At 44.9% G+C, this 27,590-nt stretch overlaps 2 protein-coding genes across 13 annotated transcripts in view; one reads left to right on the top strand and one right to left on the bottom strand.

Moving 5' to 3' along the window:
* Nucleotides 1-1,119: 1,119 nt before the first annotated feature.
* Nucleotides 1,120-26,628, bottom strand: LOC125714461 (sorting nexin-14-like). 8 transcript variants are annotated; one of them, XM_048985115.1, is made up of 7 exons: nt 12,039-12,388; nt 9,070-9,150; nt 8,871-8,985; nt 8,545-8,700; nt 1,761-1,845; nt 1,616-1,673; nt 1,120-1,458 (listed from the first exon to the last, which is right to left on the bottom strand). In XM_048985115.1, exons 1-7 carry the CDS (start codon nt 12,042-12,044, stop codon nt 1,429-1,431), a joined length of 531 nt encoding a protein of 176 aa, XP_048841072.1. In that variant the 5' UTR covers nt 12,045-12,388; the 3' UTR covers nt 1,120-1,428. The 8 variants fall into 8 exon arrangements, 1 of the variants encoding a protein (XP_048841072.1); XR_007383720.1 differs by lacking the exons at nt 1,120-1,458; nt 8,545-8,700; nt 8,871-8,985; nt 9,070-9,150; nt 12,039-12,388 and adding exons at nt 5,047-5,159; nt 5,590-5,650; nt 5,871-5,954; nt 6,066-7,961 and having other exon boundaries at nt 1,622-1,673; XR_007383724.1 differs by lacking the exons at nt 1,120-1,458; nt 8,545-8,700; nt 8,871-8,985; nt 9,070-9,150; nt 12,039-12,388 and adding exons at nt 5,047-5,159; nt 5,590-5,954; nt 6,066-6,143; nt 7,724-7,961 and having other exon boundaries at nt 1,622-1,673.
* Nucleotides 16,559-27,590, top strand: part of LOC125714452 (filamin-A-interacting protein 1-like) — a 28,302-nt gene continuing 17,270 nt past the window's right edge. For 3 of the 5 annotated variants that reach the window (XM_048985096.1, XM_048985098.1, XM_048985097.1), the window contains exons 1-2: nt 16,564-17,224; nt 25,105-25,159. In XM_048985096.1, coding sequence (XP_048841053.1) covers nt 25,118-25,159 — 42 coding nt within the window. In that variant the 5' untranslated portion in view covers nt 16,564-17,224; nt 25,105-25,117. Of the gene's footprint in view, nt 17,225-25,104; nt 25,160-27,590 lie in introns of all 5 variants that reach the window. The other 2 variants (XM_048985095.1, XM_048985099.1) reach the window with 2 other exon arrangements.

Raw genomic sequence — 27,590 nt, 5'->3', positions numbered from 1 at the left:
CCCCGTGATCCGACCCCCCCATAAGAGGCAGAAAATGGAATGCAATGGAGGCCAGGAAGGAGTCAAGAGTCTGGCAGAATCCACTCCACTTCCCAACCACGGGTTACAGTCCATCAGCCAATGGACAGACTCCGACAACACGATGACCCTGTAATACCTCCCTCAATCGGCTTCCACAATGCAGGCTTTTCTTCTCCTTCCCCCGTATCCCCTGGTGTCTGTTGATGTGCCATTGAGCTAAAAACAAAATGCAGGAGCCTATAAATTCTGATCTAAATTCCGATGACATACTGTCAAGGTCTTTAAAAGCATGCAATTCATTTTTAAATAGGCCGTTTTTTTGTATGCTTTCCATTCCGTTTTCCACAATAGGAATGTGCCCTATTACGTTTTACGTCATGTAAAGATCTCTAATCTGTTTGGCCTGTAGGGTGTTGATTCATGTTCTTTGATCCCACTTGTAGTGCCAGCCATCTTTAATCTTAACTGTCCTTACTTAAAATTCCAGACATAGAACACTATTGATGGCAAACGCTTAATCATCAGGAACAAAGTAGTTCTACTAATAATTGCTGCTCATTGGGTAGTTCTTTTCCTATGCAGATGTTCATTTAAAAATGCATAATGCACGGCTTGTCATGCATTTACTCCTCCTTAAGGGATATTTTCAGATTTTCTTTCACGTGTGGATCTCGGATGGCTGTCACTTGTTTTATATCAGTGCTAAGAAGCATTTCACCACTGCTTGGTGGATGATGTGCATCTCTTCATATTCTGGAGCATTGAGGGTTACAGCGCTGTGCTTGTGTCTGGAGGGTCACTGGTCCAAGCCCTGCGGAGAGCAGGTTAATCATATCGCTGTCGGGCTTTCAGCAACGGTCTGAATGCCAACCATTCCGGGGACATTGGCTTTAGAAAAACTGCTCTGAAAACGAACCGTGGACAAAATCGTACATCTCCATTGCATGACTGCCCAAGTAAGCAAGAGCTGTTAGGCACAATGAGGGCATTAACACGCAGGACACTTCCTATGAAGCCAATGCCAAGAAAAGTAAGCAGGGAAGACCAGGCTGACCCTCGATCTCAGAGCTCCTGTAAACCATTATGACAGAAACACACTTTGTAATAAAATAACCTTTATTAGTGCAACATTATACACTGGAATGTCGGTATTCACTGAAGATCTGACATACATTCTTAAAAACAAAAATCCTACTGAATATCCGTCCCTACAATGAACTAGCTTCCCATCCAGGGTGTTCCACTGCCCTATGCTCCCTGGAACGATTCCAGGACCCCTGTGACTCTACACTCTGTAAGTGGCTGGAAGTTGGAGTGAAGGAATGAGTCTGTGCGGCCGGGGAATTTACAGCGTCTCTCTGTATTGCACATTCTTTGGCTCCTGGTGAGACAAACATGAAAAGCCTTCTACTTCCATGGAGATGCATCCTTCTGCAGCTACTGGGGGGAGAGATTCCAGCAATCAGCGGCCACAGCAAACCTAGCAAGACCTTCAAGGTTTATAAATGCCACATTCATACACATTCCACACGTCCTTCCATTCTTTGCATTGCATGCTTGAAATAATTAACCGTGGCCTACAATTCCACCGTACCTTGCTTAGTTCTGGAAAAAGCTCTTGAACAGCGATGTCTAGCAGGACGTAGGTCATCCTGCAGGGCAAAGAGGAACAGAAAATCCAGAAAGCTCTGCACCTTAGAAGTAACCGAGACCCTAACCAGCCACCTTCTATAGCTCACCTGAGGATCGGCTGCTGCAGCCCATCAAAGAGCAGGCGGACTCCCTCATATTTAGCCTCCTCGCCGATGCACTTTCCCAGCAGCTCTGAGGACAAGAGGTGCACAGCAGTCATTCCCAGCATTCCCGAGGGAAGCCCAAACCACAGCATAATCAGACGCTGCAAGCCCTACACTGGCAGAGACCTTTGTTGAAGTACATGGAACATTTTTCTTGATTAACCCTTAGAAGTAGGCAAATGTAAAACATGTTGGTTTTCGCACCCATTTCGCACCCATCTCGGGCTTGTAGCTTTGGATAGGTACAACTCACAGACATGAATCACAAATGGCTGGAATCGAGAGAAATTACGTCCAAATTGGAGCACTGAGTACTAAAGTATTGCAGAGTAATCCTGTCTGTAGAGACATATATTTTAAACATTTCCCCACCAAAACGCACCCCTAACAATCCATAAAACATTAATATTATTCACATTAGATGGAAGACAAAGCGCATTTTTGCTTCTGCGAGGATCCACGTACTGCAGTGTTGGTCTGCTGCTCGAGGCTAAAATGCAGACAAAGTTATAACTGGATATATATAACCATGCATTGCTGTCTATCAGATAACTTCAGCAAGTTACCAAATGGATGCAAAATCAAAGATACTCATTTCCGCCAGGCACTAACCATGTATTCCTTCACAATGTTAAGCCATAAAAGGTCCCCACTGAAAACCCTGCATTCCCTCATCATTTAGACTCTAACCTCAACATTTATATTATATTTGTAGTGCCTGCAAATTAGGTCAGACTAAAAATTTAGAAATTTCAATAAGCGCAAGTAGTTTTTCCTTACAAAATGGATGATATCAAGACTGCCAGCATTTACACATCAGATTATGACATATCTGAGTAGCCCAGAAAGTCTTGAAAACAAAAAACATTGAGAATATATGGCCACCTCATGTACATTCCAAGTAAAATGCCTAAAATCAAAGGGATAGAAAACCTTCAAAAATGGAGGGTTGAAAGGGTTACAAAAAAAAGTATGTGACCAATCCAGTGGGAGATGGCTTCTCATCATATTGTCTTTTATTGCAAAGCAGACCAAAAATATGTATTTGTTCTCTCATAAAAATGCCTGTTATGAGTTCTGCTGGTTTTCTAGTACAGCTGAGAAAAGAAATGGAGGAAAAGTACTGAGAATGCATGTTAGGATTCTGCACACAAGTCAACACAGCCAGGGAAAGACCGGAAAAAACATTATTAACCGATGCAACATCAGCATGGATTTTCAGCCCCTAATGAGAGTCCGAACAGGGACAGCCTGTTCCAGGCTTATTCCTAAGCACAGTGACCTCCAGTGATGCTCCTGCTTTTGCTGCTCACATGATACCTTAACACGGCAGTCAGCACTGTGGTCTTTTGGACTCAAAGGATAAACAGCACCTCAGTAAGATTCACCAAGCTTTTTAAGCTCCTACCAATGTCACCGTTTGCCTGTGGTACTGTGGCGGGTCTCTCCTAAGAAGCCTTGGACATTCCCACTTTCCCACCACAGTGACCCAGCTCATTAACCGGCTCATGAACTGATCTCCAAACCCACAGTAAGCTGAGCCTGCTGGATGTATCGCACACAAGGAAAAGGCGGGTGGTCCCAGGGTGGGGTTTTAAAACTGTTGCTCTATACAAAAACACACAGCGCAGGTGTGGGCAGTGGCCTTCCGCATTGTACTAGGGCCATGTAATAGGATTAGCTGGGGGTGTAATTCAAGAAATCATACTGCCTGCAACACTGCCAGGGTCATCTCTGAGCTTCCCCACTGCCTGCAACACTGCCAGGGTCATCTCTGAGCTTCCCCACTGCCTGCAACACTGCCAGGGTCATCTCTGAGCTTCCCCACTGCCTGCAACACTGCCAGGGTCATCTCTGAGCTTCCCCACTGCCTGCAACACTGCCAGGGTCATCTCTGAGCTTCCCCACTGCCTGCAACACTGCCAGGGTCATCTCTGAGCTTCCCCACTGCCTGCAACACAGCCAGAGTCATCTCTGAGCTTCCCCACTGCCTGCAACACTGCCAGTGTCATCTCTGAGCTTCCCCACTGCACTACAACACAACCAGGTCATCTCTGAGCTTCCCCACTGCGCTACAACATTGCCAGGGTCATCTCTGAGCTTCCCTACTGGCTGCAACACTGCCAGGGTCATCTCTGAGCTTCCCCACTGCCTGCAACACTGCCAGGGTCATCTCTGAGCTTCCCCACTGCACTACAACACTGTCAGGCTCATCTCTGAGCTTCCCCACTGCACTACAACACAGCCAGGCCATCTTTGAGCTTCCCCACTGCAGTACAACACAGCCAGGTCATCTCTGAGCTTCCCCACTGCGCTACAACACTGCCAGGGTCATCTCTGAGTTTCCCCACCAGCTGCAACACAGCCAGGCCATCTTTGAGCTTCCCCACTGCACTACAACACAGCCAGGTCATCTCTGAGCTTCCCCACTGCGCTACAACACTGCCAGGGTCATCTCTGAGTTTCCCCACCAGCTGCAACACTGCCAGGGTCATCTCTGAGCTTCCCCACTGCACTACAACACAGCCAGGTCATCTCTGAGCTTCCCCACTGCCTACAACACTGTCAGGGTCATCTCTGAGCTTCCCCACTGCACTACAACACAGCCAGGCCATCTTTGAGCTTCCCCACTGCACTACAACACAGCCAGGTCATCTCTGAGCTTCCCCATGGCACTACAACACTGCCAGGGTCATCTCTGAGCTTCCTCACTACACTACAACACAGCCAAGTCATCTCTGAGCTTCCCCACTGCACTACTACACAGCCAGGGTCATTTCCGAGCTTCCTCACTGCACAATAACACAGCCAGGTCGTCTCTGGGCTTCCCCACTGCACAACAACACAGCCAGGGTCATATCTGAGCTTCCCCACTGCACTACTACACAGCCAGGCCATCTCTGAGCTTCCCCACTGCACAACAACACAGCCAGGCCATCTCTGAGCTTCCCCACTGCACAACAACACAGCCAGGCTTGCTGAGTCTGGATTTCATTCCTACTACTGCTGGTTTTCATGAGGTATGGAGAAAATCAAAAAGAATTAACATAAGTAATGATTTGTCTATTAGGGTGTAAGGCAGAGTACATTGCAGAGCATTTCAGGCTCATGAAACGGGGTTTGTGACAGTTCAGCCCTGCAATAAGCAGCCCAAAGGAAGTATAGTTGTCAAATTATCATTACAGTGGACAGGCGGTTAGTTAATCAGCTGGACAGTACTGCCATGTACCCAAGTTTACGTCTGGGAGCATCTTTTCCAGGAACTGCGACTCCAAGCTGTTTGGAGACAGGAAGCCCAGCCAGAAGTTGGTTGTTGCTGAGCTCCGGGTGCAGCAGTAGTTTCTGGGAACGACAGCATGCAGGCCACTGACCAAATGGAATCTTCAGGGGTTACTTTTCAATTAGCTACCATCAGTTTTAGTGAAGCTGCACTGCATGCAGCACTGTCAGCTCAACAAGGGCACTGAAAAGGTTCTCATAAGAACTCCTCTCCTTAAAATGAGAATCGCAGGTTTCATTTAATAGAGACGAGGGCTACAATGTTCATTTGTTTAGTATTCAGATGGGACAGCTGCAACATTACAGAGTATAAGAAACATAAAATTAATTCTCAAAACCCTCTATAAAACTGGTAATACATAAATGGTATGACTGCGGATATACAGTGTCAGTGTAGGACAGTTACACCTGCGGCATCAGTGCTTGGTGTGAGTTTTTGAATCAGGAAAAATGCAGAACTAAACATTCTGTCCCCCCTCCCTTTAATGAATACCTGGAGATATTCGTCAAACTCCTCCCTCATTTGGATGGTAGCTGGGCATCCGGAAAGGAGCCTATGAAATAGAACAACAGACCGGGCTTAACCAGTAATTTCACGCTTTAGCATTTCATATTGACGCCACAGCTAATTAGATTAAGATTGAATGACATCGCTTTGGGTCAACTGGGGCCCAATATTACAGGTTCCCAGTAACTCTGGACAAACGGTGAGAAGAAGCGAAATACAGGGGAGACAAAAGAGGAGAGATGTAATGGAAGGAGCGTGACACCCACCGTGAAACTCGGTAAGTTTCGACTCGAGGACATAGAATTCGAGGTATCGCCTGAAGATGGACCAGCTCTCAGTCGCATGTCTGACTGAAAAATAATCCCTCTCAGCTCTTCAAACATAAATACTTAAACCCCAGCAACATTCAATGTAAAGAAAGCAATAAAAGACAGTGCCTGGGGAGCCTAAGGGGGCAGTACCATGTCGTCCTCGCCCTCCGGGGGCCCGTAGAGCGGCAGCATAGCCCCCTCCAGCCAGACAAAGATAACAGGATCAGCCTTCGGAGGGCACGTGTTCATGAGGAGAGAGAAAACCGTTCATTCTGTGGGAAGCGGCTGAACGTCGGTGTGGATGCATCCGCATTCCTACCGTCACGGATCTCACTGGGAAACTCTGTTCTGTGCACATGACACGCGGGGGGGGGGGGGGGGGGGGGGTGTTCCTCTTTGATTTGCATTCCCACCCAAGGACCTCAAGCTAAATGTCATCTCTAAACTGCTCAGACTATATGACTACTAACAGTGTGTGGGTGTGTGTGTGTGGCCTCCCATGCAGCGTGCACCCCGGCTTTGAGACCTGCCTCTGCAATGACCATGACCATGACGGTAGGGCTGAAGCAGGATAAAGTCAAACAGTTTTCCCGTAACGTAAACACACTACATCCCCTTTACAGTCTTCTGCTGCATCCTCCAAACATTCTGTGAAGTAGATCTCAAAAACAGAGAGTAGATATTCGCACACGCAGTCATCCTCCGATGTTTCACTTCAGCGCTGTTTGTTTCAAAATCTTATTAATGGCTGGAAAAATGCCTGCCATGTTGTTTTCTCTTCACTTCCGCCGCAAAATCATCAAGATCTGAAATTTCAGTGCCTTTAGACACGGAAAATGTGGTGGAACAAGATTAAACGTTCCCAAACCTACTTTCAAAATGTCAAGACATCGCAGGGTAATATCCAGGCGGTTAGTTGCCAGGACTGATGTAGTTCATAAATGGTGACAGAGAAGCACAGTACAAGGAGTATATCAAGGGTCTTGAGGTGTCCCCCACCCCAAGAATACCAGGCAGAGGTGTATGGGGGGGGGGGCAGTGACTGAACACAGAACGGGGGGGTGGTGAACAGCGAGTGTCGAGGACATACAGCCTCTCTGCAGTGATGTGGACATCATACAGCTGCAGAGAATGCCTGTAAAATAAGCGGGCGGCATTAACCCTGCCAGTGCTGAAACTTTCAGGCATTTGACTGAACTAATTACCATGGTAATGGGCCCCACGTAACGCTCCTTCCGGCACTGGGGCTGCCGGCGGGTAAGAGAGGGGAAGGAGAGGCGCCCGCAGTGCAGCTCAGTGGGACGTTACAGCCCTCCGACGGCCGTGAAGCCGTACAATCATGATTGCATACAAGCCATTTAACGGCGTCTTTCTCAGAGGCGAGGAAAAATTCACATGCCGTGTTTTATAAATCAGACAGATCTTTAAACTCAAACAGCCAGCAAGCGCGAAATAATTCTCAGTCACGGGCACGGGCACGAGCCAGCCTCGCAGTGTGCATGTGCCAGACCCCTCGCGTGTGTTGGCCAGCACCTTCCCTCCACGGTAAGAAAATACTTGCCACCCACTTTCAATTGCACAACTAACCTGAAAAGAATAGGCTTTGACTTGCAATGCTGCAAAGTTGACAGCGCTTTTCAAAAGATGCATTCCAAATTATAAATGCATTTACAAACTAAAGCATGTCCTGCCTTACATACATGCTACGGTCAGCTGGCTAGCAAGCGACACCCCCCCAGGACAGCTGATATCTCACATGCAGGAGTGAGAAGGAGATCAGGCCAGTGTCGTGCCGGAAAAATACTTACCTGATGTCATCCAAATTCAGGCTATTTCTGGAACAACACGTACATGGAATTAAAGCTGCTAGATTTTTAATCATTTTTTTAAAATATTTTTTTTGTTTTAACGCAGCCAGACAAACTCTACTCGGCATCTCACGCTTAATAAGAAAAGCTTAAAAAGAGGCTCAGTGTCTCGAAGGCCTTATATGAGCAGCTTGTGGCACTCTGGGTCAGAAGAGACGCAATCAGACGTAAAAGACAGAACTCCAAGTTATAACAACACGGAGGTTGTAAAGTAACACAGTACACGTGGGCGTGACAAGCAGGCCATTCCAACATAAACACCGCATGGGGTGCAGAGTAAGGTGGGAGGCGGATGTGGACACACGCCAACCTGCTCTGCCGGGAGCTCTTGACCGGAGATTCGGCCCCCTTCAGTAGATGTGTGAAGTACTGCAGTCGAGAAAAGGGGGAAAATGTACAACGAACGCTGACTACCCTCCATGGGTACCTTCCCTTCCCTGAGCAACTGAGCGATAAGGGGAAGAAGTCAGATTCCTACAGGCACCACGTGTGAACTTAACATCAGCAAGATTGGCAAGTAAAACAAACAGCTAGAGCAGATCAGAATTACGACCCGAGGAAGCAGGATGTTGAAGCCGAGGAACTCCAAGCCAAGGTCACATGCCACGTGAGACACACATGCTCTCTCCACCTTAGACATGCAGCACTTCACCCCGACTGCATGTGAACCTTTCGCTGAATTTGTTCGTTCACTTTCCTCAAAAAGAGCCTGAGAACCTCCTGCCCGTTATCCCGCAACGTCCCGTGTCTCGTGAGCTTACTCTTCCGTATTTCTTCCACAATGACGGGGTCGAAGCGGATCTTGTCGATGCTCTCGTCCAGACAGTAGGTCTCGTAGAGCTGCTTCACCTCCTCGTGCAGGGCCTGCATCTGAGAATCGCTCAGCTCTGGGCACAAGATTTTGTCGTTGAATTCCTCTGGGGGTAAAAATAAAAAATAGTAGCAAAAAGGTCACTGATCATGTAAATTTAGCCTAGTAAAACATCCCTTTCCATTGTTCCTGCACTCTGGGTGGTGCTCTCTGGGACTCTTCTTAGAGATCCAGGCCGTGCCTTAGTGTAGAAGTAAAGCAGAGCCCTGAACTCACCTACAGCCAGGCAAAACTGCAGCACATGCACTGCACCTTCCTGTTTTAGGAAATTCATGAAGCAGAACAGGAGGTCCTGCTCGCCACGGATCTCTTTCAGTTCCAGTTTTAGCACCTACAGACATGAGGGGGGTGAGTGGTGAGTGAAGGCCAGTGCTATGGCAGTTGACGACTGCAGGAAAGAAGCAAACGTTCTTACAGATGACTTTCTGTTGCGTGACTCAGAATACTTCTGCAAGAACGGCACCAGAGCTGATGTGGGGCCTGTAGCCGGCTCGGGCTGGGGGAGAGGAAGAAAACGGGCTCAGCCTATTGGCTGGGCGAATAGAAGGAGACCTTCGAGATCAGAGTACAATACTGCCCCCTAGTGAGCTCCACTTATGAGCAGAGATAATGCTGTGCTGAACATGTGCTGCCCATCGCCAGGAACACAGCGCTCTGTCACAAATGCATAATAATTTATGTAAAATTGTGCAGAGGCATCAGGATGCCATCGTGTTAGGGGGCCAGAATTTATATGTACGCCCCTGTGCGGTAGCTGTCTGCTGATTGGATATTTTACTCTTGCAATATCCAAACATATTTCAAATATAATAAAACTGGTTGTTTTGTTGTGTTTGCTGGCATTTTAATAAACAGGGCTGAGTTTGCTTTAGGGAACTTTCAGGGGTATGGGACAGCTGTGCAGTGCATGTTGGGATACGAAGTCTTTCTTCAGTACTTCAATACTGGCACTTTTCTGAATGAATGGCTGCACCCCGCCATTTCCCAGGTCAATATTCTGTATATGAGACTCTCTAGAGGCATGAAAAGCACCTCCACGCTGGTGAAGGATGTGGTTGCATTACAGGAAATGATCAAAAGATCATAAAGAATACACAAGTTATAAAACACAATGATTAATATCATTTGATTATTTTAATTAATGATTTTCTTGCCAATAGACATTGCTTCAGTATATCTGTTCTGGTTAATGATATGACTGACATTTATTACCAGAAGCTCAAAAAAGGTTGATGTTGCCTGAATGTAGAAAATATGATATCTCTGAATGTTTTCTCAAACAGGTCAGACTCAACAACAGAGCTTGAATGTCTGTGAGTGGAGTGTGTGTAGTTTGATTTTACAGCGAGGCTAAATGTAATGCTTAATGCACATCTGCTACCCTTAGGCTTCTAAGTGCCTGAGTAGTCAGAGCAATCATGAAATAACAAGCTGTGAGGTGCTGTGTCCATGGGGAAGTGACTGCTTGCATTGTTGTAGGGCTGCAATGATTCATCGAGTAACTCAAATAACTGGATTACAAAAAATCCTCGATGCAAATTATTTGCTTCGATGCTTCGTGTAATCCGCACGACTACGTACTGCTTAGTGATCAGCGTGTTTCACCCGGAGGATTATTACTGTCGCACAGTGTGCTTACGCTGCATTACGTGTAGCAGGTTTGATTTGATGGCGCGATGGAGGAAGACAGGGAAAATAGTGAGGAAAGTCGAAGGAGAAGAAAAATGTCTAGAGTTTGGGACCATTTCAAACAAAAGAAAAGCGAAAATACTGTACAGTGTGTCCATTGTAAAACCGAATTAGCTTTCCACAATAGCACAATGTTTATGATTTAACATCTCCACAGAAAGCACGCAGTCTATGCATCCAGTCCACAGAGCGGAACCGGTACAAGGTAAGCGCGAGCGTTTCACTCACATTCGCGGCTGAAATAGACCTGTGATAGAAACAAATTTATGGGCATATGTGTGAATAAAAAAAGTATAACAAGATTCAGCCCAAGCAGCCCCTCAAAAAAGCCCCTTTTTTCCTCAAAAAAACACTGATAACGTAACAGCGGTGAAAATGATGCTGTCGTAGTTTAACATGGAGCTGGAGCCCGTCTAAACACTAAGAGCAAAGAGACGGTTCCGTTACAGAGACGGTGAACTCAGGTGCAGTGAAGGAAAACAGCAGCAGTGCTTGTAATCGCAACTAAACCTTTACTGGTAAAGAGCTGGCGAGAGTCCGTAATCAAACCAGCTGTTCAACAAGCTGAAAGGTAAAGAAAAGCGATGTTTTCAGCTGCTCCCATCCACCGCCGTTTGTCTTACATAGCAGCAAGGTTACAGTAAAGCTATACAAGATAAAACAGAAGCTGCTTGTATGCAGATAAACTGTTAGCTTAGTTTGACATAATATTTAAATTTGGCAACTTGCAGCAGGCTGACAGCAGCCGTACGTCACACTTTGTCACAGTGATACCTGCAGCTAGCATGCAGGGGTGAGTCTAAAGGGGAGCATGGGGCGTACTCAGCTAGATCTGTTTCAAGGGTTTAGTAATATTATTTTGCAGATTTACATTAATATGAATAATATTACATAATTATAATAATATTAATAATATAAATAGCAAAGTGCTTTCTGTGCAACATCTATACCATCAGAACGTATATTTTCTGCAGCAGGAAACATTGCGTCATTGCGGAGGACAAGCCTCAGTTCTTAGCATGTTGAGATGCTCACTTTTCTTCATTGCAACCGCCACATGCCCCTTTAAAGGCTGACACACACACACTCATTCTCTAACACACTCAAACACACACACTCTCTCTCACATTCACTTACACACACATGAACATGCACACACCAGTCCTACCTCATCCAGTAGATACAATCCTGTCAGAACTTTTTTATGCCTCAAATGTACAGGAATACAGAGAGTAATTTTAATTTATGCCTTAGTTTAAGATATATGTATGCCTTTTTTTGGTAATTTTATTTGACATTATTTTATTTTTGCATTTAAGAAAGTGTTTTCTTTAAAAAACAAACAAACATGTACATCAATGCACTAAAAGGGTTTAGTTCAATCATTAAAAATGTTCCTAAAGAGGAAACCCATGAGTTGTTCATTTTAAGAGACCCGTCTATTTTTGCTTTTTTGAATAGTTACTATTGCTCTTTAATAAGACAAAATTTTTTGATCCGATTACTCGATAAATCGATGGAATAATCGACAGTATACTCGATTACTAAAATAATCGATAGCTGCAGCCCTAGTCCCAAGGTAGAACACAACCTGCTCAGAATGCCAGTCCAGCGTTGGGTGCACATTATATGGCAGGTCAGTGGCATCAGTTAAGCGTCCTTACTTGTTTTTGCATTGTTAGAGGAAATACTTACAGACATGGGAAAGGGAACTCGAAATATTCCTGGCCGCGGTGGAAACTACACTCACGTAGCAGTGCTGTTCACTGAGCTACCACACCACATGCTCTAATTAGCGCTGTCAAAAAAATCTCCGGAGTAGTTATAAAGGTTTCAGTTGATAACCATATTCAAATATCTACAATTTTGAGATGCAGCCCTTGCAAAAATTTTTGCCTTGCTCTGTGGTAGCATGCAAGACTTTGACAGACCCGGATGATCTGTGTGGCTGACATCTGATTAGTGAAGGGGGTGAATGAAAGATGATATTTTTCTGCTCAGACTTAACAGCGTGAGCCATGTGGACTGGATCATTCACCATGAGGATCTGAAGCTACAGAAATTCTCAGTTACAAATAGCCGGACTGTCACCTACGCCTACGATGGTCCAGTCAAATGTGATCCGTGTGTGCGTATCTCAGGTTACCAGCTGATAATTTACGCCTTTGGAGTGTGAGTCATGCCGTTTCTCTCTGCATGACCCCAGGCGCCTATTTTCTGCAGCCTTGTTAATCTGATTAGCACGTCATGCTGCAGCGCTGATGTTCATAGCATCAGCAGTGTAATCGCCTATCAAGCAATAAGTGAAAACACAAAATCCGCTACGTGTTACTTCACCTGTGAATGAAGGAGCCGGCGTCTACAATTAAACTTAAGTGCCAATACTTGAGTGCCTGTGCAAACAAATTTTCTCCTTTCTTATAATTTGAAATGCGATATAATGAAAATCTTTTGTCCGGGGTAACGGTAGATCCCTTGACGGAGTGTAAAGGTTAAGATAACTCTCTGGAAGCTAAAAAAAAAAAGCTGAGTTCCTATGCGAAATGTTTCCGTGCCTCAGCCAGATTCGCTAAATTCAGCACAGTGTGTTCATTGTTGCCATCTTTTTTGCCCAGTCATAAAACATGACGTGAACCGTGAATTTACAAGCACATTAACCGCCTTTTCAAAATAGCTCACCCTGCCATGTGTCAGTAAAAAGATACTCATTTATTTCCACCTGATCCTCATCTGCATTTTGTTTTGGTGACCATGACGAAAACGGCAATGCGTTTTCGGACCAAATAGTGGGACTTACTTTCCCTTTAAAATAATCGGAATGACTTTATCTTCACTGGCAGTAATCAGACACGAGGAGTTTAGGTGTCTTGCGAATAAACATGACGCACACAGGGTCTTGATTGAGATTTATTTATGACAGGTTGGAGGCCTGCCATCACTGCGCTCCAGTGCTGCTGTTTATTTCGGCTCCTGTGTCACTCGCGGGACACAAACCCAGTGACAGATTCAGGGGCCGAGCCGAAAGCCTCAACCTCACCATTTCCGTCGTCACTGCGACTTTACGTCTTCTGGTCTGACTTATTCTAGCTTGTGTTTCTGCAGCATGTGGCGGACTTACTCGGTGTGTAAGAAAGCAATGTGTTTCCTATCATGTCTTGTCTAGTCTAGAGGATCTTGACAGAACCTACCCAGTGGCTCTTGCTGAAGGTTATCTCCAAAAGCTGACTGTGTAGCTCAGGCTTGGAGAAAAGAAATATGCAGGTGAAACTGTGGTGATGAAGGCAGTCCTGACAGTTTCCGTTACTGGCGTAAGTGTGTCCGATATTCAGTTTTTAAAATAAAAATAAACCAGCTGCATCTCTAAGACTTCCCGGAGAGTCGAGCTGCTGCCTCGCTATTGTCCTGCTTTGCAAGTGTCAAGCTGAACAGATTTAATCCTTCTACAGCCAAGTACTTATAGAATCAGGTAGATTATACAATTGTTGTCACGCGCTGCATTCATGCCCCCTTGTTCTTTCCCTCTAATGAGCGACACGTGTTGCTAATTTGTCTTACCTTTCAGCCCTCCTGTGCCTGACTCCAGCTGCCTCTTGTCTGCTCCCTCATTAGTGATGTATAAGAGTGCCTCCCAGTCCTGTGCTCCGCAGTCTGGTCATTGACGGCATCCTAGTGTGTGCTCGCTTGCTTCACTGCTTTTCCTTTTGTTAGTTGTGCATTTGTTGGTCTGTTCAGTTCGCTCTGAATCTGGTTTGCCTTTATTCCTGCTCCTGTCTCCTCCATGTCTTGGAACATGACAGTTGTCCTTGAGAAGAAAACAGAGACAAAGTAATGGCTGGATATTTTAAATGGCAACATCGCTATTGATGTCATTTGAAACACTGTCTTGTACAAAGATAAAAGAATAGTGTGGATACTTTGTGTAAAACGGGTGAGATGGACACACGGGCTGGAAAATTCTGGATGGTTAATCTCTCCTTCATAATTCTCGTAGTTGCTAAATGAGTCGTAAGGATGTTTAAATACTTCACTGTACATTTTCGTTTCCCACGCATTTAAAAAAAAAAGAAATGCAAAAAATCTCTGACAAGCTTATATTTTCCAATTGTAATATTATTCAAATACTCCCAGCTTAACTGGTTATTTGATTTAATTAAAACAAAAGACCTGCACTCGCATTATTATAATATATAGCAGATTGAGCGTTTAATTTATCTTGATCACGTGGTATCTGTCATGTGACTGGGCAACATGTGCTGTCCACATGGGAAAATATTACATGGTGAGTTTATATAAGATTTGGGGCTTTCATTGGGAATCCAGTTTCACAAGAATGACTTAAATTCAAATGCAACAGTGATGCTCCCATTTGGCTACACACCAGATTAAAATAATCTTAATACACTGCATGAAAGTTTCAGAAGGATGGCCGTCGTGGAGCATTAGGAAGTGGCACAGAAAGGCACTGTGCTTAGCATTCTGCTGACTGCAGCAGAGCAGAAGATCCAGCCACAAGAACCCACACCAGAGGTGGAAATTTCAAGTCCACAAAGTAGAAATCCAGACCGTGATTTTGTTTCAACCAACCAGCCTTGTACTCTGTGACTGTGACTCTACATATTCAATTCGTTGGTTGAAACAAAATCCTGATCTGGACTTTTTACTTTCTGGACCTGAAATTTCCACCTCTGACCCACACTAGTACATAAATGAGACATATAATCTTAATATTATACTTTCTGCTTAGGATAAATACATCAGTTTTAATCTATAATTTCCAAAGTATGCATTTTCCCCAGCAATTTGCGAGATGCCTGTTACTGTTTGTTTTTTAATCAATTGTCCAGTAACAATGTATACAGACTGCATGTGGGTTGCTGCAGACATTACATACAGTGATGAACACTGTTTATTTCCCAGCATAAATCATTTGATCTTGAACACACACCAGGATTTATCTGCATCTATGTATGTATGTATGATGATGATGATGATGATGATGAAGTGCTGCTCTCTAAATCAAAGCTGCAACTATCAATTATTTTAAGTAAAGACAAAAGTCTAATTTAGATTTCAGTATGGAATGTACCACATTAAAATGGAGGGGTGTGGCCATTTTTCTCTACTTCCTAAATGTACAAGCTGTGAGTCCTCTGGCCACCACATTATTTATTACCCATAGGTTTAGTCAGGAATACATCATTTTTCCATCGCGGCCTCACAAGTGGTGCGTTTTAGTTGTAAGTGTAATGTTGCAGTGGGAAGGTCTGAAATGAAAATATACACTCACCATCTTAACAAACAATAACCCTTCTCCTCACTACAACCAGCCACATGACTTCATTTGGGTGTGGAGATTAGATTACGGTTCAATCAAAACACTGAGCGGTTTATGATCTCAGCTTGGATATGCTGGTCTCTGCGGTACTGTGCGCATTTTTATGGTGTGAACTGTGATATTTTGAGGCGAGAGACCAAAACAGCTGTGCACCTGCTATGGTGTGAAGCTACAGAATGACGGACATCTTATACAGTAGCCAATTCAAATACGATTTAGCTGTCCAGGTTTTCCATCATTTTACAGCGAAGTGGGCGATATTAATACAGCAGTTGGCATTTTATTTGTCCAAACTCTGCTGCATAGTTAACTAGAGTTTAGTGTGTACAGAATAACAATAGGAACAGAAGTAATTGTAATTACAGGAAAGGTATAATTGTAATATCAGAAATAGTGATTGCACAATAGTATCCTGGACCATGATGCTGTTAAGGGCATAAGATGACCAAAGTGATATGTCTGCGTCTGGCTTTGTTCCCTGTCCGATGGAATGTGTGGCACACGCAGTCCTGCACAGCAAAGCCCACAAACTCTTGCATTCAAGATTGATCCTCTGACAGCGGTTTGCTCAGCTCTTTGCGTGCTTTTGCGTATCCATGGAGTGCAATCATGTCTCCATAAAGGAAGAACCTCTTCTGGACTGGGTCTGAGAAAACAGTCACAGTATTCATCTCTCTTACATATAACGATATAACGTAAATCCGATATTTCATGCGCACAAACTTGTAGCACAGATTGCTTTAGGGTGAAGAAAAATTGATACATTAATCTTTACTGATTTAAAACAATACTCTGCATAAAAAGCATGATTATCAAACATACTGTCGGGTGAGTGAGGGAAATTTGCCTATTTCAAACATGAAAAGTGCTTCTGTAAGGTGAACAGTGCCACTTTATGAGCTGTGCGAGTGCTGAGCTTCTCCGGTCGGCCCTGACCAGCCTTCCCAGCGTGTGGTTGGGAAAAGCCTGCCTCAGTCTTCTGGGGCACTGACACCGCTGAGCGTTTGGGAGTGCTGTGTAAATATAGCCAAGACACGATCCCCCACACTAGCCATTCCACCAGCCCGTGGGCAGAAGCAGGGCTGTGAAGGGAGGAGGACGTCTGACAGCAGATATCGACTGGATGTTGTCCTGGAAGCTCATTTGCTGAGAGGGAAATTAAGTTTTCAGAGAAAGAAGTGGAAAGGAAAGAGCGACAAGCTGCCCCTCCCCTCCTCCCTGCTTTTCTCTCTCTCTCAGCCACGCTCTCACATCTTTCAGTGCTTTCCTCTGTGTGTCCCTCCACGCTGCAACCTGCTCTGACTGGGAGGACTGGGTGCTGCAGTCGTTTTTCTGCTTCACGTTTCTAGCACGACCTCTGAACCAAAAGCAGGACAAGAAAAAATCCGACCAGACACAAGCAGCCCCCCCTGACTGGCGAATCTGGAGTTGGGCAGCGGAGAGCGTACATCGTTTGTTGACAAAAGGTTTCTGCTCTAGGATTACCTTCCCTTTGACTGACACGTCCCCCGACCTCTGACCTGCGGCCTGGGAGCTCGGCGAACTGGTAAGAAGGACCTTCGAGATCTTTTCAAAAAAGGGCAGGTCACGCTGCCTGGTAGCTGACTTATATTCACTTTGCATTAAATGCAGCCAGACTTGGGCAGACAGAGTCCCGGCATTAACGGGCACGATTAAGCAGAGCTGTAAAAATGCCCAGTGCAGTTCAGGATGGTGTGATAAACCCCCAGATATCCTCTGTTCAAACCGTCACTCTGATTCACTTAACTGACAAGGAATAAACCATGTGTCATAGCGGGTACGATATGCACAAGCTTTGAGGTTTTGTTTTATTTACATTTTTGAGTACGTACAAATATATTTATGAATCGTGAAATGATCGCTGGTGGGAGGTACTTGTAGATGTTGTGCAGCTGTTTGTTTGAGTCAGGAAGGGATTATAAATCATTCAGTGCACAAAGATGCTGGCCATATCAACGTTATTTAAATTATATATTCAAAATAACTAAACTCTCATATGCCACAAAGGCACCTTTTCCTCTTTACTCTCACAATCTCAGTCTGGAGACTTAACCCTCCCCCCAAAAAGGTAAATGGCAGTAAATTGAGTTACTACTAGATAGAGAGAAAATGAAATATTTCTGACTTTCAGGTTGTTTGAGGGTCATTCTAATGAACCTGTACTTTGTGGAGTTTCCCAGCGTTTCATCACCACTGAGGAGAAGGAGCTTGTCATGCTTTATAGCCCATGACAGAACATTTTAATGCGGAAAGATGACACCTTCCAGAGAATCTGGCTGTACCAAGCAGATCCCTTCAGTTATCCTGTAGGAACCGGAATGAAAAATGGTGCTTTGGAGATTAAAAAAAATATCCATTAAGGGATTTATACATGAAGTTCAATAGTGAAAGAATTCCTGGTGCATATTCTGTTTACAGTGTGATGCTAGATGTGATTAGTAGGGTGTTTTTCACAATGACTTCACATCAACCCACTTTTGGCAGTACTGTGTGATCTTAATTTTCTGTTTCAATAAGTATAAAAGAAATCGGGTCGTTCTAATGTAATTATAGTATTTGACGGAATACATTGCCATTATTTCTCCACGTGGCCTTGTACAATGACAGAAATCTTGCTTGTTAACGATTTTGTCTGTCTTAAATGTAAAAATTCCTTTAAAGATAATTTTTAGTTGAAAACTAAGTTTGGTTGTAACTTGTTATTACCTTGCATTCATGTTTTAGAAGGTTAACTACACAGTTTTTAAATTATGATCGTTTTGGCGTTTAGGTTATTCTAACAAACACGAAAACGAAAAAGATGTTTACGCATTTGAAAGATCAGTAATCCGTTCTAAAATGTGTGGTTTGTGCTAACATCCTGTATAACTGCGTGTATATCAATGTATGTATACATGTTTACAAAGCGGAGACGGGATGTTGTGACGCGGCGACTCCGCTCCCATCCCCGAAATCCCACACGGAACATCGGTGTGTTTCTCCGAGTTCCCACCCCGGATATTTTCCCAGGCCGAATTCACTGCCAGGGCTGATGCGAATGCATTATGCCAGTGACTCTTTGCCGGCTGCTTCGATATTGAGCTTTAGCCGGTGACCGCATCCATCGGCACGTAGGGGAAAGCAGAAGCTCTGGGCGATAAGGGGAGAGGGAAGCATGACATCAGCCCACTAATTTTGCGCGCTGGAAATAGCGACCGGGGTCATAATGTTTGGCGTCGCGAGCGGATGGTCCCCCTGCTGTCATGGCAACAAAACATGTATCGAGAGGGTGGCTTGCATTTTGTTTGTTTGTTTTCTGACTCAGTGGGGAAATAAAAAAAATATTATAACAGTAATAAACCATTATTCCGGTGTAAGATGAATGCGCTGTGATGCAGCTTCAGCTTCAGAGAAATACTGAAGCTTAAGAACAGCATGGCTTCAGAACCTCAATGTCACCCTCTGAGTATGAAAACATAACGGGATGCATCAGCGTAAAACATTTCCATTCGAACAGGTAATAAAGGGCATTGTGCTTACTGGATAATCAATGACCTAAATTAGCAGAAAGGTATTTCTTGTTAAAGCTCTAGAAGACTGAACTATAAATTAGACTTGGACAAATAGGACTAATAACATCATACTGGTCACCTTGGCAACAGCCAGCCTTCAGCACCTAACATGGCAGGGAGGGGGCGCTCTCTGGTCTCGTCACTGTTATGAATTTCAGTTCTGCCTTTTTGGACCAATGGGAGCCTGCACAGCTGGTGTGCATCACCGTGCACCTCACCGCGGTGTTTTCCTGAGACGAAGACAGCAGTAACTCGAGCGGGAGGAGTGGGCCTCGCTCTGCCTGCCTAACCCTGGGCAAAACGGTAGCACGGCACGACACTGCTCACGTATTCCCACAACTGTTTTGCACTAGAAAGCAGTGTATTTTTATAGGGTCTAGATTTTTGTGCCGTCTGCCGAAACATAAAACACCCCAGGCAGTACATTTAAAATGAGGAGCTGACCGCTAACCTGAGGAAGGCCGAGAGTTTTCTAGATGCAGTTTGTAAATAATTGAAATGTGAGGCCCTTTCAGCAGTAATCCCCTCTTTCTCGGTCTCTCTCACTTCATGAGGGAAGTGACCTCATCCTGATTCCACCCAAAAATCATGCAATACCAGACTGCATCTGGCTAGTGATGTCATCCTTTGGAAGGACTTTCTCCAGTTCAGGTCATCCACGCACCGGCTTGGGGGATAAATAAATAAGTAAATAAATAATGCAGCATTATCTTGTTGCTCTCGTCCACCTTGGCAGTCTCCTCCAAGCTCAGTGCTGGGTTTGAGTCGCAGGTGATCTGGAATTCATTCCAGAATGTTGGCTCAATCAAAACGGAATAACGTTGCAAAGAGGAGCTCTATCTCCAAATGCCTGCAGCACATTCAGGTTTCCTCAGAAGCTGTTGAAGTGTAACCTTTACCCTCCATAAGTCGGAATATTGCTTGAGATTCCCTGGTTCTGGGACCAGCAGTTAAGTCATTATCAGGGAAAATCCGCTGTGGATTATTTTATTCAGCATTCATTACTTTTTCTATGGAACCCGGTTAGTCAGACTGATCAGACTTTTCCCGCAACAATATAAGAATGCCTGGTGCTATATTCCTTAAATGGTTTAATTTTGTTGATGTGCATAGGTTAAGTTAGTTCACTTTATGAAGTACACTGAATGTTCTGTGATATTCGAAAACTCAATATGCAATGCTATAAGGCCCAAGCAGATTCAGGAATGTCAGTATGACATTACTTATTGCATTTCGAAGGCGAAAATTAGCTTTCTTTCTGGAAACATCACCAAGATTATTTTCCTTAATCTGCCTTAGATTTGCATGGTAGCTCCAGTTTAGGAAATTCCATTTTTAACTTTATGACTCCAATGTCCCCAGGGGTTTGGTGCCATATAATGGGGTTCAGACGTTGAAGATTTTTGACCAAAGTCTTCTGTTTCTACTTCAGTAATTTAAAATTTTCATCAACAGCTGAACACTAGATCCAGACGTGAAGGTCCATCTTACTGACAGAACAACACGTCCTTGTCTCCCACCTCGCCTGAATAGCTACTGAAGACACAATGGAGGGACCTTGTGTGATGCAGCCTGACGGCCGTCAGCTCCGTGTGCCGGCCTGCAAGCTCAGCACGCTGTTTGCTAGGCTGACAACGGGAGCCAGGAAGCTCAGCATCAAAGTAGCTGTTCAGGGGAAGCCGTGGCGTTCATCTAAAAAGGTGGACATTTCAGGTCCAGAAAGTAAAAATCCAGACCAGGATTTTGTTTCGGCCAACCAGTTGAGCATAAAGAGTCACAGTCACAGTGAACTCAACTGCTTGGTTGAAACAAAACCTTGGTCTGGATTTTTACTTTCTGGACCTGAAATGTCCACCTTTGAATATTTATAAGCTAAGAAAAAAATACCATTTGCAAATGGGACAGACAGAAAATAATTACATAAAGGTAGGGAAGGAAGATCTGTTTGCAAAATGAATTTGAGGATTGCAAATCTCAATCTGACTGCAAAATCTTACTTTACGGATTAAAATCCAGCCAGATGTTGCCTGGTAGCCAGTGCTGACTAATTTTAGCTCAGACTGATTTCTGGATCGAGCCCCGTGTCTCTGCTCCTGCCAACCACACCCCTGCCCTGAGGTCAGGGAGCTCACTGGACGGGAGCCACGTGCTACACGCAGAGTGATTCTGCCGTGACCTTTAGCCCTCTACATGAGCCAAATGCACACCGTAGCATGCCAAAAATGCACATGTGGCACTGTCGTCCTCTTGTTTTTGTCGATTTCGATGTTTTCAGAAGGATGGAGCTCGCTCCGAGCTGCGCCTTGATGCACCAGAGCTGCTCATTTCGGCCGAATGCTGCGGCTCCCAGCTCTCGCTGATGGTGTCACATGTGTTTAATCATCTAGTGAAATGAAGTGTGTGACTGTCTTCAAGTTCAGACAACTGCCGCTCGTCACGCTTTTCCCTGTACCAGAATAACCCAGGGAAAATGGCATGTCTTCCGTACTCCTGGAGTTTTTTTGGGTGAGATTGCCAGCAATTGCCTGTGAAATTCCACAGAGTGAAATGTAAATGTGAATCAGGTTGTATTAAGTCAGATTCCATGGTTGTGCCTGACAGGGCCGGGCGCCATTCGCCCTGCTTCCCTCCCTTTACTCCTTCACGTTGAAGCCGTCAGGGTGCCGTTTCGACTCTGCTGCCTCTCTCCTGAGGGCACCTCTAAGGGATCTTGGCTGGTCGTCGCCACCCTGTTCTCCCTTAATTAACCAGATGGGTCCAGGACGAGCTCAGGCTGTAGGCCACAGCAGAGGCTGATAGGTTAGGGGGCTGGTCACGGCACACCCCAGTCACATGACAGGGGAACTGTGTCACATGACCTCAGCTTCTCAGGGTCTCTCACCTTCTTCAGCCCCTGACCGAACGTTCCTCAGTGGGCTGTTCAAAGGGAAGACATATCATTAAAAGATTAAGTTAAAAACTCACAGAATCTTTCTCCCATGAGGACTGAATGCCCTGACCCTGTCTGACTGTAGTTATAATCGGCGTAAACATTAGCCATTTGTGCAGCTGGGTGCTGGGTGAACCCACTCAGGTTAAGTGCCTGGCTCAGTACAGCACTGCCAGAGCCAAGATTAAAAATGGCACCTAGAAATTGGTATGAGTGTGAGTATGATGAAGCTTCACTTCACAGCTGCAAGAGATAAGTGACAGACAAAACCACGTACATTTCAATAAGAATAAAATGCAGTGGGACAGGAATATATTTAAACAAGGTTAAATGTGTCTTATTTAGATTGAATGGATGTTATACTTCTGTGATGCCTTTGAACACATGAAATGTAAAAAAATACAAATGCAATCATATATATACTATAATCCAGCTGAACGTATTACTGTGGCAGTGCAGGTTAAATGCTTTATTTTACGTAGGAATAAGGCAGCAGATTCATGAATCAAGACCCAGAAGGAGTTCTGTTGTCCGTCTCTTAAGAAGGGTAAATGTTTTGAATTATTCCAGTAAAATATAAATAGATAAAGTATTGCAAATGTAGCGTTATCATGGGTATAACTGCAGTATGCCACTAGGGGCAGCGTCTGGCTCTGTGGGCTAAGACGCATGTATAAGGAGGCTGGGGTGACCCTGGCCTCTGCAGAACAGCCCCCCCCCATCCATGTCACATGTCCCAGCCGCTGCAGGTGGCTGCCCTTTGCTGCCAAGCTCCCCCTCTCCTACACGTGTGTCATAAAGAGCATGACAGGGTCGGTGAAAAGAGAATTTCATTATTATTAACCATTGGGGTAAAAGTGCAGAGTGCAGTCACACATGCAGTGTTTTATTGTCAAAATCAGGAAAATAGCAACAAACAGAACGTGAAAAGGACGTAACTGGCAGGCGCTGGGAGCCGCGCTGAAGCTCCCAGTGCCAGTAGGGCTGTTGGGCTGGTTACAGCCACCACCTGTTGAGCTGTGGAATGACTGAGAAGGGAGAAGCCTGGCTGTGAATGACGTGCGTTAGTGTTCTCACTGGCTTCCCGTCCTCTCTCCTGGCCTGCTGGGGCTCACAAGCAGCGTCCCTATAAATATCCCAGCTGTTTTCAGCAGTGGACAGGTGGGGCTGCCCTCCTGCGTGTCGTGGGGGGATAGGAATAGGATGTTAGGGTGCCGAGTGAAATTCAGCCATACCGGGACAAAGGCTACACCATTAGGTACTTGTGACAGTGTTTTTCAAGGAAGATTTATACTGTTTTAACATATTTATACAGTTGTGTAGTTTCTGAAGCATGTTAAGTAAAGCAATATGCTCTGGGATTGAAAATGTCTCTGCCTGACACTGACATATGCAGCCACAGGCTTTTGGTTAATAAGTGATTTCCTTGACTAAAATCCCCCCCCCTTTCAAGATGCTGTCAGCCAAAGCAGAGCTGAGCCCAGATTTTAAGAAGTTTCTTCTGAATGGTCGTAGTCAGGAAAAACAATGAGGCGAATTCATGCTAATATCAGCAAATGTTCTAGAGAAGGATGGAATTTAACAGGCCACACTGAGCTCGACTTTTCAAAATTCATGTCTAGGGCTTAAGCTGGTGTTTGAACGAGCAAAATTCTTAAGTACCTAAGAATCACCAGACTACAGCCGTAGAGCAGAACTAACCTCTTACTGGGCTCCATCTTAAGATCAAATTAGATAATCTGGTTGTGCCATCTGTTAGGAAACATCGTATATACAAACCAGTTCACTAGGTCATCATATAGCAACAAAGCCTTTCATTTCACTTGGTTGACATTGTAGGTTTATGATAAACACAAAAGAATTAAGATAAAATTAGTAAAATGTGCCAAAATGCGGTAAAGAAAGAATCGACTTTTTACACATTCCATTGTTTTTATTACTTTCCATCCTTCATTGAAACGGACATGTGGATGGTATTGTGCGGTTCAGTAGGACGCACACACACAGTGATTTCAGTAGCCAGTAATACCCCGTGGCCCTAATCTCCGTGCTTGCTTGCGTATTTGCATGAGGACATTCGTGATGTTTCTGTCTGCCTTGTTTGGTCATATTACTGCTGGCAGAGCCTGTATGAGCAGCTCTCAGTCTCTGCGAAAATCAAAGTGACATTTAAAATTAAGCGCCAAGATCCTCCCGCCGCAGGAGAGCTTTGCGTCTCCCCTCAAAGTGCTATTTATAGCCTCGGGACTAAACTGGTTGCTGCCATTTGACTGGCAACATTTTCTCGGCGTGCAGTCAGGCTCCATCACCAGCTCCAGTTCAGGACCTTGAGAACTTTGTACCCGTTAGAATGCAGGCTGCAGCAGCAGGCATCCAAGCAGCCCGTGTTTGTGCGTGTCGCCGTTACCACTGTCAACTGTATCATATACTGGAATCTATCTTTTTTTCTTTTTTTTTTAACTGTATCTCCACCTGCTTGTTACATGCTAGGCATCTGCCAGTTCCAGTGGTGTTTGGTTTTCACAGTTTCACCGTTTATTATTTAATCATATATTCACACTCAATATTACTCTGCTTTTCAGGATTGTGTTTGAGTACCGTGTACTTTTCAATTTGTCTGCCCCGTGTTTACTTGTTTGCACTATGTATATTGCCTTTGCACCTTGCACATATATTCTAATATTAATTAACTCCATCTAATCTAATTCCTTACCAGTTAGCTTGCACAGCTGCTTGAGATTATGTTCAAATAATGCAGGCGTGCAGTGCAATGAAAAAGCAGATCATGTGACCCCAGTGAACAGAGCTCTCATACTCACTGCATGCCATCAAACGACATCCCTGACTGGTGTCAAACTGCTACCTGTGACATGCCAGGCAGTGTACCCATGTTCAGGGGTGATTCTAAGATTTTTTTTGTTCAAGGTGGGGGCACAAGATGGGTCAGCCTCATCATGAGCCAATGATGTGCTTGGAATCGGTGAGTGACAGGGCAGGGGGGATTCTGGGTACCAGTCAGCTTTCACCTAGGAGCCAATGTCGCTCTGGCCCCGCCCCCGGCTATGCCCCTGATCACTCGTTCTTAAAGAGGCCTTGGATATGACCCTGCAGCTTCCCACTGGTCCAAAACGGTGGATAGCAATAAGCCTCTGTAAACGTGCAGGTCTTACAGCACCTGTCATTGAGGGCAGGTGAGATCTGGCTGTGGGGTAATGAGAACCAGGGTGCTGAGTGGGTTAAGGCCAGTCCTGAGGGTTTCCATGTGTCTGCCAGGACGTGATTTAGTGGTACGTACCACATAGACGATCAGCAGCTCCTACAGACACCATGCGATCCACGTCGAATGTATAACCGTGAAAATAAACCTCAAATTTAGTATTTTGGTGCAGGGATAGCGATCATATTTTCAGAACTTTTCTAGATATAATTTCATGCATGGATGTAAATGAATGCTCAAGTGTGTGACGTGCGGCTGTGGGGGCGTTCGGTCAGATATATCTCGTGCTAAACATCGGTGTGTTTTGCAGACAGGACAGAAGCAGCACATTTGATAGCAGAAATATTTTTTAAGCACTTTGTTTTTCTGGCTTGTTGAGAGCGATGCGCACCTGCTGGTTGGGTTATAGACTGTTTTCACAGGAGCAGAAGAAGTCATGTGGATATAAAACCAGAATAAAAAGCTATCATGACCACCAGCCAGTACGAGTCAGATGTGAAAGGCTGTATGATGTAACAGAACAGGTGTTATGCAAGGAACCCATATTTAATCACAGATTCCCGCAGTTGAATAGAGTTAGGTTTGCACAAACACTCACCTGTCGCTGTCGGGTTGCGGGGATGAGCGTATTCATCAGGAATCCTCTGAGATTACCAATTCGCCTCTGACACACTTCACCGCGACACCTCCTCTATTTCGAAACAGTGTGATGTGAGCTTGAGGTAAAATAAGGCAGCAGAGAGCATAGTGGGTAATTACAAGGACCCCCCCAGAGAGTCCGTGGAGACGTCATGCCAAAGGATGCTGGCTGTCTCTGTGCATCTTGGAACTTCTGTATGAGTTTCATGCTTCAGATCCTGTTTCCTTAAGTGAGGAGGTATGTATTGCAAATCCAAAAATGTATTGTAGTATATTGATTGCTGTTAATGGCTGAAGAAAAGTTTGGCCCAGACAGTAATTCATAGACCATCTGTCCTTTGGCATCTTTCGAAGGATCTGTCCCATTTTATATAGCCCTGTGTAAAGGTCACAGTCAGACTCATTATTAAAATAGGCTAATTTAGGAGATGCATAGCGATCAGCTAGCCAGCTAGGAGCACTGGAGTCTTACCAAGTTTCATAAGACCTGTTTAAATTTAACAATGAACCTGGACTGGCATAGGTCATGGGCAGTGATCAGGTGCGTCTGCCCATCTCAGTGGGCAGCCCCCGGGAGAGTCACACCTTCCAGTTACACATCCTCTGTTACAGCTGATAACTTTCACCAGATGAAGGGTTGATGTGGGGACATGAACTCCAGGGCCCCCCCAGTGAGGACGTGGAGGGCAGCTGCAGTGTCGCGGGGTGAGATACGCGTCCCGCGGTGAGCTTTCATGCCTGAGGCAGGTGTCTCACGAACAGCATGGGAGCCTCATGGACTTGACCTGCGAGCGACTGAACAGTGAATCTCAATCCAGCACCTAAATACTCTATAAGCATTTAGAGCACTTGCCAGAGGGCCCGTGTCCTTTGGAGTTCTCAGGTGAAGGAGAGCGATGTAATCAAGCTTTGCTTGCTTGCGTCTCTCTCTTCACCCAGACACCTCCCAAGCTGGCATTCCCAGCATCCCTTCAGCTTTTTCCATTGTTGCTAAAACAATTAAGAAGCACTTTGAGTTTTCCCTGAGTCTCCATTTAGACAGGTGGGGGATTTGGGGAAGAGGCGAGAACAGCGTTCGGCAGCCATGACGCTGCAGTGTGTTTCATACACAGCTGGGCCTCTAAGGCCTAAATGTCTGTTTGCCAGCCTGGTGATGACAATTTAAAATAAAACTGTACAGTGATAGACACAGTAAGATTGGTGTGGCAAGAAAAAAATGTGAAAGATAATAAAAGAGAAAAAACCGTGAAAGGGAAGGAATTATTGGATTTGTGGTGGGTAATATCATCATGAATTCTTCTCCATCACTATTAATTACGAAGTTGTCCTCTCAGGTCATTAGGAACACTGTCCATGGTGCTGAAAGTCTTCAGACAATGATGTTGCGCACTGAGCATCTCCATCTTCTCGCTTGCCGCTGGCTGCTTTGGGCAGGAAACCATAGCATACCGATGAGTAGCCATCTTGGCGCATCCTAGCATACTTCCTTCATGCTGCATTGTCCGCAAGCTACTACAGTTGCACATTGCATTTATTTTGTTACTTGTGCATGGTA

Source organism: Brienomyrus brachyistius, chromosome 19 (assembly GCF_023856365.1).
Source record: "Brienomyrus brachyistius isolate T26 chromosome 19, BBRACH_0.4, whole genome shotgun sequence".
NCBI classification, from domain to species: Eukaryota; Metazoa; Chordata; class Actinopteri; order Osteoglossiformes; family Mormyridae; genus Brienomyrus; species Brienomyrus brachyistius.
The sequence above is the reverse complement of the archived record's forward strand: the minus strand, read 5'-3'. Positions and strand labels throughout refer to the sequence as shown.